Genomic DNA, 13,025 nt, shown 5'->3' with positions numbered 1-13,025 from the left:
ATATTTGGACTTAAAAATAATGTTCTAATATGCAACTACATTCTTCTAATTGAAAAAAAAAATTGCAAATGTTTCTCAAATTATCTCAAATTAATTTTCTCGATATTATTAGTTATACGAAAAAAAGTTATTCTTTATAAAAAGTTTTGCATGGTCTATAAACTAAGATACAACCATAATTTATCAAATTTTATAAGAGGTTTGTCAAAAAATATAAATTTTGTTCAAGAGTAAAATACCTTTATAGTTCACAATATTTCAATTAAAAAGATGTAATTGTATACTCATACATGTTTTTGAATTCTAAACAAACTTTTATAATAAAATTTTTCAAAAATAATAATTGTGCAAAATAAAGGAACTTTACTCTTGAGCGAAATTCATATTATTTTTTGACATACCCCGTATAAAATTGATAAAATGTGAAATATTATTATTGAATCTTATTTTGTAGAGCGTGCAAAGCTTTTTATAAAGGATAACTTTTTTTTGGTAAAATTAATAATTTCGGAGTTACAAATAAAAATGATGTTGGGTAGGTATCTTCAAAATTTTTTTCAATTAGAAGAACATAATTTTTAATTCCCAACAACTTTCGATAATAACAATTTTCAATATTGTGGAATATAAAGATGCTTTACTCTTGAGAGAAAATCATATTTTTTAACATACCTCGTATACTTTTAATAAAATTTGATATCTGATGATTGTATCTTAGGTTTTCGACCATGCAAAACTTTTTATAAAGAACAACTTTTTTTCGTAAAAGTAATATGTAATAAAAAAAGTTTTCCATATGGTTCCAACTTACAAGGACATACTGTATATATTCGTACATTAGTAATTATTCATTTGTTTTTAATTGTTAATATTATCCAAATACATATTCATTTTAATTTTCAAAACATTTCTAAATTTTATGATATAATAATAAATCCACTTAGTAAATATTTGATTAGTTTTACTTACATGACTGAAACAGTATAGATATTTGCTCAATAATAATCAAAAATTTCGCTTACAAATCCTACATCAATACAGTTGTTAATTTCTGGACCGAAATAGCATAGGATATGTAACTAATATTCTGCATACAAAACCTACTCGAATTCAGTCGCCCCTTTAACTGAAATAGTATAGGTTTTGTAAATTCGCCATCCGGACCGTGGGCTAGTTTTGTGCGGACCGCCATTAAATTCAGAATATACCTAGTGTTTGGCAATTTTGAAAATGTTTGGCCATGAAATTGTGTGCTATTTTTGGCTCAACTTCTGTGTGCAAAGTCGCTTTATCAAGAATTAACTTGTTTCAATAACTGGATTTAAAGAAAGTTAATAACTATGTACAAAACTGAAGATGTCTAAAAGCTTCATTAGCATTCAAAATATAAATTCCTGGCTTTTAAAATTTTCTCAGTAATAATTTACAATACTGCTGTGTTCAAAATATACTGATCATAACATCAAAACAATACACAATGAATTTATATTTTCTTTATTGTACCAGGAAAGCTTTAAGTCTGCAGTGACCAAAAAACAATCAGATATTATTAGTTTTCCTTTCCATATTAGTCTATGTGTGAGGCCACTTTCGTATGAAGAATATTTTTGACTCGATTTCTTTGCGGATTCCTGTTCAAAAATGTCCCCTTTATACAAAACAGAAAAGTGCCGGGCAAAACAATTTTTTAAAAAAATTCAAAATTACCTTTTTGCCTCGAAAAATGTATTTTTAGGTTTCTTAGGCAATTTTAAACAAAAAAGGTCTCGTCGTATTTCTGAAAAGTTGATAGTTTTTTAGTTATAAGCGATTTAAAATTTGAAAAATGCGAAAATAATGCTTGAAAACTCTTAAGTTTTGATAAAATGACAGATCTTTTTTGTTCAAGATGACTCAAAAATGCTAAAAACATATTTTCGGGGGCAAAAAAGTGATAGTTTGAATTTGTTAAAAAAAATTGTTAAACAATTTCTGCCCAAAATTTCGCCCGGTGCCCTTCCGATTTGTTTAAAGGGGATATTTTTTAACAAGAATCCGCAAAGAAACCGAATCAGAACAACCAGACACAGGCAGCATTAAATCCGGACCCCGGAAGTGGATCTCAGGGAAACTAATTGGCGACCCCTGCTATATACCAATAATTATACAGCATCAAGGTTAATAGAAACCATTAAACATTTTAAGAATTGCTACTCTAATTAATTTACTGGTAGAATGTGTAGATTTGAACGTATCTATAGTTTGTTTTTAAACCAAGAGGAGTGATTCAAATTTACCGCGCTGTAATGCTTGTTTGTAATTGGTCCAACCGCATTCAAGTTTACTCCACTGTTATAAAATTTTGACACTAATGACATTTGTCAAGTTTTGACACTTTTGGCATTTCATAGAATTCAGTTATATCGGCGATTTTTTGTGTTTTCTGTGTTATTTCTTTAATTTTTAGATTTTTAGTCTGATTTGATATAAAAAGCAGTTGTTTTTAGAACTCTTAAACGACGTATTAATATAATATTTATGGATTACCGTTGAGGGCCGACATGATCAACCAAAAAAGATGTATTTTTCTAGGTTATTTTTCTAGTGACTTTCTTGGGTGTGAATCTGTCTTTTTAGTTTACTCCTCCTGGTTAAAAAATAAACCATAGTGTGTTTCAAACGAAAAACAAAAAAAGTCTACTATTCGTGTTCCCAATCGGTGTTCCACTTGGCATGTTTTATTCTTGTTCGTTGTCTCATTCGTTGAATTTGTCAAACTTAACCAAAACCATCCAAAACAAACCAAAATTTCTTCTTTTTTCGATGAATTCTTAGCACAGAACACGTATTTCACTTTGCAGTGCGGTGTTGCCACTTCCTCCTGAGCGCGTCAAATAGAAATCGGCGTTTTCGGTCTACAATGATTACGATGTGAGTTACGGAAAGCCAATCCAAACACGAAAACGACGCGATAGATACCCAACATTTCGATTTCGGGTAATTACGATTCGACTTTCAACATTTCTATAATTTCTATTCGATTTATTGAAAGTTGCAGAATAGGGCCAAATAATGCTCGAAATGCATTAACAACGATTTTTATGACGAATTGTTGTAATCTCTTAAATACTTACATTTCGCAGGGACTAAAGCAGGGATATGGGCTGGCCCCAAGATTGTTTAACCTGGCACTGGAGTATGCGATTAGGCAAATGCAAACTGGACGAGGAAACCTACTGACCAACCGAACGATTCAACTGGCCGCTTATGCCTATGATAATGAGTAAAACATCAACAGGAGCACAGGAAACATAGGCAGAGTTAAAAATACAAACAAAAAGGCTAGGTCTGGAAATTAACACAGAAAAAACAAAAATAATGATACCGACGAGAAGAAATATAGTCCCACAAAACATTATACATAAAGATGACATTGAAACGGTTGAAAAAATTACATACCTGGGAGTAGAAATAAATGCCAACGGATCAAAAGATGGAGAAATACGGAGAATAATGCAGGCAAACAGAGCTTACTTTGCCATTTCCCACACATTTCGGTCTAAAAGTGTTCACCGAAATACAAAGATTAGAATCTATAAAACCTTAATTCGACTAATAGCATGCTATGGCTCCTGAAAGCATGGGTCCTGAAAGAAACATCCGAAAACAAACTCGACACATTCGAAAGGAAAGTACTGAGGAGAATACTAAACCTGTGAGGGAAAACGGAATCTTCAGAAGTCGATACAACAACGAGCTTTATCAACTTTATAAGGAAACACCTCTGTCAGATTTCAATAGAATACAAAGATTGCAATGGGCCGGACATGTGATAAGAATGGAAGAGGATAGACTACCAAAAAGAGCACTGAATGCTAGAATGCAGGGAAAGAGACCAGTTGGAAAGCCAAGAAAGCGCTGAGAAGACACAGTAAACAGCGACGCACCAGCCCCTGTAGGAGTTCATGTATAGAAAAGAGCAGCCACATACAAACAAGGGTGGAGGCAAAAAATAAAGGAGGCCAAGGCTCAATTTGGGCTGTAGTGCCGTAGCAGAAGAAATACTTACCAATAAAATCCCCATGAACAACGTCTTTCACAAATATAACCTTATCTGCGTCATACTCTTTTGGAGGTTCTGGGAAATTCCATACGAATCTTTGTTTAAAGCTGCCAAATATTTCCAAGATTTTGGCCACTCTGTCGGGCCCCAAATAATTAAAATGATTCAAATTGGGATCTAATGCAACATATATTGCTCCATCCTCAGCATTGTTGATAAAATCTTCGGCTTGGTTCGGTACCCTCTTAGGAAAGGTTATGTGCATACCCCCAACTTCTATCTAAAATATTATATTATTATTATGAAAATAGTGTGTATAGTGTAGGAAACAGGGGTTGAACCTCGCAAACTGGACACAAGTCCGGTTTTATTTTTTTTTCTGGTATATCAAGGGGTGCTTATTATGAGACTAACTTTTTCTTAAAAAATTTCGCCACGGACCCCCAATTTTCATCCCTTTAAAGAGGGTAATTTGTGGTTTTTGCGAAACGTAGCCCTTCCTGTACGTTTAACAAAAAATTTCCTTAATAGAAATATGAAGAGGACTATATTTCCTACAATTTATTCCTCGACAGCATAAATGTCTATCACCCACCGTTTAGCGGGGGTGGCGTCTCAAAGTTGATAAGTTTTTAAAAAAGATGTTTAAAAAAAATATTTTTCCCAACTTTAATGGGAATCAAGAAGAATCCCTGTGGCAATTAATCACAAATAAGTTTCTGATTTTTGGTATAGGCATTGTTTATATAGGGATAGTTGGTCAGCCCAATAGGAAAATTTGTTTGACTCAAATTGAGACAGTCACCAGATGTCCCCACAATTTCTGTCAGGGTCGCAACGTCAAAATGCATGGACACCAAGTCGGATACGATCTTATTCATAACACCCCAACTCGCATACATATTAAGAAAAATAAATATATATGGAAGAATATATTTAGAAATTGAACGAATGATGTCATGGTATTATATACAGTATGGTGCAAATGAAAGGAATAAATTCATTTTCTCGAGAATGGGCGACTCTGAAGATAAATCCCGAAACAGATCGATTTTTTACTTTTAAATTATATTTTGACATATATGTCATACTAGTGACGTCATCCATCTGGGCGTGATGACGTAATCGATGATTTTTTTAAATGAGAATAGGGTCGTGTGCTAGCTCATTTGAAAGGTTATTTAATTCTTTATTCAGTAATATCATCATATACATAATTATTTATACAGAGTGTCCAAAAAAACTATTTTAAATTAAATTATTTGACAAAAAAAGAAGAATGTATGTAATTTATTTAATTCAAAATACATTGTACTGATATCAGCAATTAGAACAAAAAAAATTTTTATATCACAAATAAACATTGCTTTTCGCTTAAATTAAATGTTCAAACTACCAAGAGGCAGGTGGCTGGCGGGAGCTGGCTTAAACATTGAATTTAATCGAAAAGCAATGTTTATTTGTGAAATAAACATCTTTTTCTGCTTTCGGGCAACACTAAAATGCATTTTGAATTAAATAAATTACATACATTCTTCTTTTTTTTTGTCAAATGATTTAATTAAAAAAAAATTTTTGGACACGCTGTACAAATAATTGTAAATGTCTTCTTCTTCTTCTTCTTGTAATAGGACTATGTCCTGTTTCTTCTGTTACAGTCTTTGCTGCGATCCGGAGCTCCAACTCTCGTACCATCGTTTTTTGGGTCTTCCTATGGGTCGCTTGGTGTTGGGCTTCTGTGTTTTCGCCCAATGCGCCATACGTTCAGGGTCCATCCGATCTACGTGGTCCCTCCACATGCGTCGTCGCGCTCTTGTCCATCTCACTACGTCCTGAACGCCTAGCTCTCTCAATGTGTCTTCGTTTCGTACTCTATCTCTGAGTGTGATACCTCTTATGGATCTTAGGGTTTTCATCTCTGTTGTTCTCATTATCTGTTTGGTCTTTGTTGTCTCGGCCCTTGTCTCAGCTGCGTATGTCAGTACGGGTCTAACACATGTCTTATAAATGCGGACTTTGCTTTCGGTGCTCATATATTTATTCCGCCAGATTATATCCCTCAGGAAACCAGATATTCTCGCTGCTTTCATTGCCTGCTGTTTTGATTCTTGCCACAGATGCCTGTCGCTAGATATTTCCACACCTAAGTATCCTAAGTAATTGTAAATGTAAATGTTTATATAAATCCCAGAAAAAGGTGTGGAAGATGATAAGGAGACAAAAAACAGAAATGAATGAATTTATACGGATAGATAACATTACGGAGACACAATGGACTGAGCATTTCGCGAAATTATATGGAGAAGGAGAAGAAGAGAACAGAGAAATAAACATTAATGAAACCCACGATAGAGTATTAATATCAGAAGAAGAGCTACAAGAACGAATAAAAAAAATTAAAAAATAGAAAAGCACCTGGTCCTGATAAGATAAATAATGAACTGCTAAAATATGGAGGAAGAACACTACTCAAATGGCTCCTAAAATTATTTGTCGATATAATAAATATCGGAATAGTACCAGCGGAATGGAAGGAAAGTCTCCTGCTACCGATACTCAAAAAGGGAGACTCGAAAAATCCTGAAAATTATAGAGGCATTAGTCTGATGAACAGCACATTAAAATTGTTGACGGCAGTCATAAAAGATAAAATCGAGGAAAAAGCGAATATGGCAGATGAACAGCAAGGCTTCCGGAAGAACCGCAGCACAATAGATGCAATTGTTATTATCAGGCAAATAGTAGAAAAGTCTATTGAATATGGAAAACCAGCATACATGTGCTTTGTAGATTTAAAAAGTGCTTTTGACAGGGTGAGGCGAAATGATATCTTAAATTTATTACAAGCTGAACAAATAGACCACCAGATAATAAGGCTAATTAAGGAAATTAACAAGAACAACAAGACCAGAGTTATAATGTCAACAGGAGAAACAGAACGCATAGAACTAAAGGGAGGAATCCGCCAAGGAGACTCGCTCAGCCCATTGTTATTCAATATGATGATCAATCAAATAAGTCACGAAGTCAGAAAACGACATGGATACCACATGGGAGCGCATAAAATCACGATACTATGCTATGCCGATGATGCAGTACTAATTGCTGATAACGAGGATAACCTACAAAGGCAGCTCCACACTTTCAATCTCACAGCAAATAAATTTAATATGAGAATATCGGTAGAAAACCCTAAATGTATAGTGATAAGTAAAGAGCCGCGTAGATGCAAGTTAGAAATAGACGGCAAAATTGTAGAACAAGTAATGAAATTCAATTACCTAGGAGTAGAGATCACTAGTGACAGGAATATAGGAACAGAGACCACAACACAAGCGACAAAAGCGGCAAGAGTAAATGGTTGCCTCCGAGAAACCATATGGAGAAACAAATATCTGACCATGGAAAGCAAAATAAAAGTATACAAGACAACAGTAAGACCTATCCTAACATATGCAGCGGAGACAAGGACCGATACAAGAAAGACGAAACAACAAATCAACAATATCGAAATGAAAGTATTAAGATCAATAGCGGGCATATCATTAAGAGACAGACAAAGCAACAGAAGTATACGAGAACGTTGCAAAATTAAAAATATTAACAGGTGGATAAAAACAAGAAAGAAAAACTGGAACGAACATGTAAATCGAATGGAACCAGATAGATTAGCGAACATCTGTAAAAACAACAAGCCGTATAGCAGAAGACCCGTTGGAAGGCCGCCGAAAAGGTGAAAAGACAATGTACAGTCAACAACAACTGAAACAGAATAAGAGGCAGACAAACAGGAGTAATCCTAGTCGCGCGAAGAAGAAGAAGAAGAAGAAGAAGAAGAATGTTTATATTACTGAATAGAGAATTGAATGACCTTTCAAATAAGCTAGCACACGATCCCTATTCACATTTAAAAAAATTATCGATTGCGTCATCACGCCCAGGTGGATGACGTCACTAGTATGACATATATGCCAAAATATCATAATTTAAAAATAAAAATCGACCGGTTCCGGGTTTTTTCTTTAAGAGGACACAGTAGCGATCAACAGGTAGCGAAAACGCGTTCCAAGATTGCGGCTGTAATTTTGAATATTTTGTCGAGATATTTGGCACACGTATTCGTAATATAATAAAGAATTGCGGTACAGAGCCCAATTTGAAAAATATATTAATATGTGGAAATTACTCTGTAATTAAATACAATATTAAAAAAACGAGCCTGTACCGCCATTAAAAAGAACATAAAAATACACTTTCTTCAAATAAACTTTTTTATCCGATGCCTAGATTTTGTGTCATTTTGGAACTACTAATGTAATAAAAAATTTTAGTAGTTCCAAAATAACACAAAATCTAGGCATCGGATAAAAAAGTTTATTTGAAGAAAGTGTATTTTTTTGTTCTTCTTAATGGCGGTACAGGCTCGTTTTTTTAATATTGTATTTAGTTACAGAGTAATTTCCACATATTAATATATTTTTCAAATTGGGCTCTGTATCGCCATTCTTTATTATATTACGAATACGTGTGCCAAATATCTCGAAAAAATATTCAAAATTACAGCCGCAATCTTGGAACGCGTTTTTGCTACCTGTTGATCGCTACTGTATCACCTTAAAGTCGCCGGTTTACGAAATAACGAATTTATTCCTTTCATTTGCACCATACTGTATATAATGTATAGTAACATGAGATCATTAATTCAATTTCTAAAAATACCTACTCTTCTATACATATATTCATTTTTCTTAATATGTATGCGAGTTGGGGTGCTATGAATAGGATCGTATCCAACTTGGTTGTCTATGCATTTTGACGTTGCGACCCTGACAGAAATTGTGAGGACATCTGGTGGCTCTCAATTTGAATCAAACATATTTACCTATTGGGCTGACCAAATATAAAATGCTGACTATATAAAAAATGGTATAGGTTTCATTTAAGGGCAATTGCCCATTTTTTAATTACAGGGTGTTACATTTTAAAACACCCCTTTTTATGCCATCTTAACCGCTTATGCTAGATTAAAAAAACTTTCAGCGATTACCCATGTACAAGTGTTGTTTACAAATTTATATAATGCACCCCCATATTTTCCCCGGAACCACCAAAAAAAAAGGAGAATTAATAGTGCTGTTTCACATTATATGAATTTAAGCGTGCGAGGGTTAGAACGCACGACGACATTCCAATCGTGGCGCATGTAATCATATGGAGCCTTTCTCACTAGACGGTGGTTGGAACGTCCGGTGAAGTTGCCGTGTTTATGCCGTCCCTCGCTTACAACAACAGACGGCAGCCGTGCCGTCTTTACGCACCCAGTAGCATAGGGGACTTAATGCATCCTTGCATATGATACTGTCGTTCAGTCGCACGAAGGTAGTTTCTTTGGTTGTTTGGTACATTATTTTCATTTACACTTTGTGGCTGTTTAAAGTAGGTGCATATATTTTATATGTATGATGTCTCAGATTGATGTATGTGAAATATTAATAACATTAATTGAAGCGAGACCTGTTCATTGGGACAAAACAATAGAAATATATAAAGATAGAAACTTGACGAGAAATTCTTGGGATGGTGTATGCCGTGCACTTAACAGTGCACGAATTAATTTGAATTAATTAATTTGACGAATTAGGTGATAAAGAAAAAAACACATTTTTTAAGTACAGCAAAATTAATTATATGTTACTGATAACAACAGTAATTAAAACTGCTAAGTATATTACAATAAAGTTTATTTTACATAGTTGCAATTAACGTTGAGTATAGAGGGTGTTTCATCAATATATGTGAATATAAAAATATATAAATCGTATCATTTTGTGTTAATAGGATGGACCCAATGAATTCGGTTCCTCTTATTTCTCTTTCTTCGACGATAAAGTAAACACGAGGCTATACTTTTATTTCGCTCCATATAAAATATACCTTTTATTCTACGAAATTATATTTAGTTTTATAGGGTAAACAACTCGGTGAAAACTGGAGTAGGGCGGCGGTCACGTCTTGTGTGAAATGATCTAAAAATAACATTTAAAACGAAAGGAACAACATTTAAAAATGACTTGAATGAATGGATGACTTCTAAATTATGTACATGAAAAACATAGATTGTAATGTTGTTCTGAAGCTGTTTCCTTGTGGAATTTTTATAATAAACTAGTCTAAATGGGAAGTAAGCCACAATTTAACTAAACTTTAAGCCAAACGTTAATAAAATCATTTTTTTAGTTCAATTGTGGCTTATTTCCCATTTCGAATAGTTTATTACATAGATTGTATGAGCTAATTAGATGAGCTAATCCAAGATCCCACAAATAACTTAGTAGAACGATTATAAAAACAAATTAAGGCTTTTAATTAAAAACGTAAGAAATAATAACTGACAAAATAGAAATTGCAAATGAATTACAGTCGGAAAAATAAAAGAATACCCATGAACGAACATATAAAACACGCTGTATTTTCCTGTCACTGTGTCACACAAAAAATTGGCCAGCGAAAGTACATGTAATAATTATTGTTACATTTACTTGCACTGGACAATTTCCTTTGTGATACGGTGACAGGAAAATACAGCGTGTTTTATATGTTCGTTCATGGGTATTCTTTCATTTTTCCGACTGTAAATATGCATTACAGTACATTAGGACAAAAGTATGGACAAAAAATACCCCTTTGTAATGATACATCGTAATGATACATATCCGACATCGTATCATGTACCTACCTCAGCCACAAAGTGTAAATAAAAATAATATACCAAACAACACAGCAAAATATCTTCGTGCGACTCAATTCATATTGTGTGAAAAGGATATGTGCGTCAAAACTATCGCACGAGAAAACCCTCGCACGTTCAAAATTCTTATAATGTGAAACAGCACATAAACAAAGTAATTTTCTTCACACCGTGCCCTTTATTAAAATGCTTCATATATAATTTTGTGCACGTTCTTATTGCCCATGCATGGACACCAAAAGCGATTTCTTGGTGTCCTGTAGCCAAAAATAAATAAAACGGGGGGTTGCAAAAAAAAGTTTTGCTTTTTGACCCATATGGGCATATGCTTCATCAATAGGGTTTTTCATAAATATACAAGGTTATTGCAACATCCATGCGGAAACTACTCCTATCCCTGAAAATAAGTTTGGCGAGCAGGTTTTAAGATTTTCTCATTACCTATGCATTTATTTGAAACAAAACTTATACAGAATTAAAGACCACTATTTGCTCTATAAATAAGGTCCTATGCATTTTTTTCGTATAAGCAACCATTACGGCATGGTGGCGCCGTAAACCTCAGAAATGCCGTGGCGGGCTTCAGTTTTTTTTTATTCGTCACCTGTTCATTTTATTCATAACGTATTGATGGCAAATAAAAGAATACACTGTCTGCTACACGTTATGACCTATGCATATTTTATTTTCTTTGCACCCTAAAGCCACAGTGGTGGCCCAAAGTAAATTTTTGCATATTTTCTTTATTAATTATCCTTCTTTTTTTTTGGTGGTTCAGAGGAAAATATGAGGGTGCATGGTGCATATAAATTTGTAAACAACACTTGTACATGGGTCTCTCTCTCTCTCTCTCTCTCTCTCTCTCTCTCCTGTCGTTTCCCTATTACTGAGGATCGTGATTTCTTCCAATATTCCTAACAATGTTTCTCCATTGGTCTCTATCTTCAGCTACTCTAAGAGCTTCGCAGAATGAGTTTCCAGCTGAATGCTTTATTTGGTCAGACCATCTAGTTGGTGATCGTCCTCTTGATCTTCTCCCCGGAACGTTTCCAGAAACAATTAATCTCTCCAAACTGTCGTCACCTCTGCGAACCACGTGACCAAAGAATTGCAGAATTCGTTGCAGACATATTGTGGACAGCCTTTTTTTAATATTGAGTTGGTTTAGAATGGAAACGTTTGTCCTATGAGCTGTCCAAGGTATGCGCAGCATTCTTCTCCAGCACCACATCTCAAAGGCATCAATTTTTTGGCGCTCGCATGCGCGAAGAGTCCAAGTCTCTGCTCCGTGTAGAAATATTGAGAATACAAGGGCATTCACCAGTCTCATCTTGATATTTTGAGAGAGAGATCTGTCTTTCCAAAGTTTAGTTAGGCGACTCATCGCATTTTTTGCCATACCAATACGTCTCCGAACTTCTGCTTCACAGTTACCATCGTTAGTTATACTAGAACCGAGATAGACAAAGGTGTTTACTATCTGGTATTCCTGTAATATGTTAGTCAGTTGAATAGTGTCAAATCTGTCGACCACCATTATTTTTGTCTTAGCTTTATTGATTTTCAGACCAACTTTATTGCTTTCTAAAACCATCCTCATGACATGTTCACCATAAATGTTAAATAAGTCAGGTGACAACACGCATCCTTGTCTAACACCTCTCTCGGTCTTGAATTGGTTTGAGAACTTCTGATCTAGTCGTACTGTCGCTATATTAGACTGGTACAGATTTTTAATAAGTGTCACCAGGTGCATTGGTGCGCCCATTTCTATTAAAATTGACAGATTTATCCAGCTTACACAATCAAATGCCTTTTGGTAGTCAACGAAGCATATAATCATAGGTACTTGAAATTCTCTAGACTTTTCAATGAGCTGTCTCAGGTTCAGGATTTGTTCCCTTGTACCTTTACCCTTTACAAACCCCGCTTGTTCCTGAGGTATTTGGTAATGTAGATAGGTTTTTAATCTGTTTTTGATGATATGCAACAAGATTTTACTAGCATGTGTTATTACTGACAGTGTGCGGTAGTTTTCACATCTGGTAGTAGTTCCTTTTTTGTGTAGTGGGATATAATTGAGGTACACCAATCAGATGGCCATTTACCTGAATTCCAAACAGCGACACAGATAGAATGGATGATATGTAATCCTTTGTCACCTAGTAACTGTAGTATTTCACATGGTATTGAATCAATGCCTGGGGATTTATTTCTCTTTAGTGATTTAATTGC

The 13,025-nt window shown here is 34.5% G+C and overlaps 1 protein-coding gene across 1 annotated transcript in view; it reads right to left on the bottom strand.

Annotated features, from left to right (window-relative positions):
* LOC114330261 (UDP-glucosyltransferase 2-like) overlaps window positions 1–13,025 on the bottom strand; it is a 128,552-nt gene that overhangs the window by 25,245 nt on the left and 90,282 nt on the right. Inside the window, exon 5 of the mRNA XM_050649544.1 lies at window positions 4,049–4,322. Within this exon, the coding sequence (XP_050505501.1) occupies window positions 4,049–4,322 (274 nt within the window). The remainder of the gene's footprint in view (window positions 1–4,048; window positions 4,323–13,025) is intronic.

This window comes from Diabrotica virgifera, chromosome 4 (assembly GCF_917563875.1).
Source record: "Diabrotica virgifera virgifera chromosome 4, PGI_DIABVI_V3a".
NCBI lineage: Eukaryota > Metazoa > Arthropoda > Insecta > Coleoptera > Chrysomelidae > Diabrotica > Diabrotica virgifera.
The sequence above is the reverse complement of the archived record's forward strand: the minus strand, read 5'-3'. Positions and strand labels throughout refer to the sequence as shown.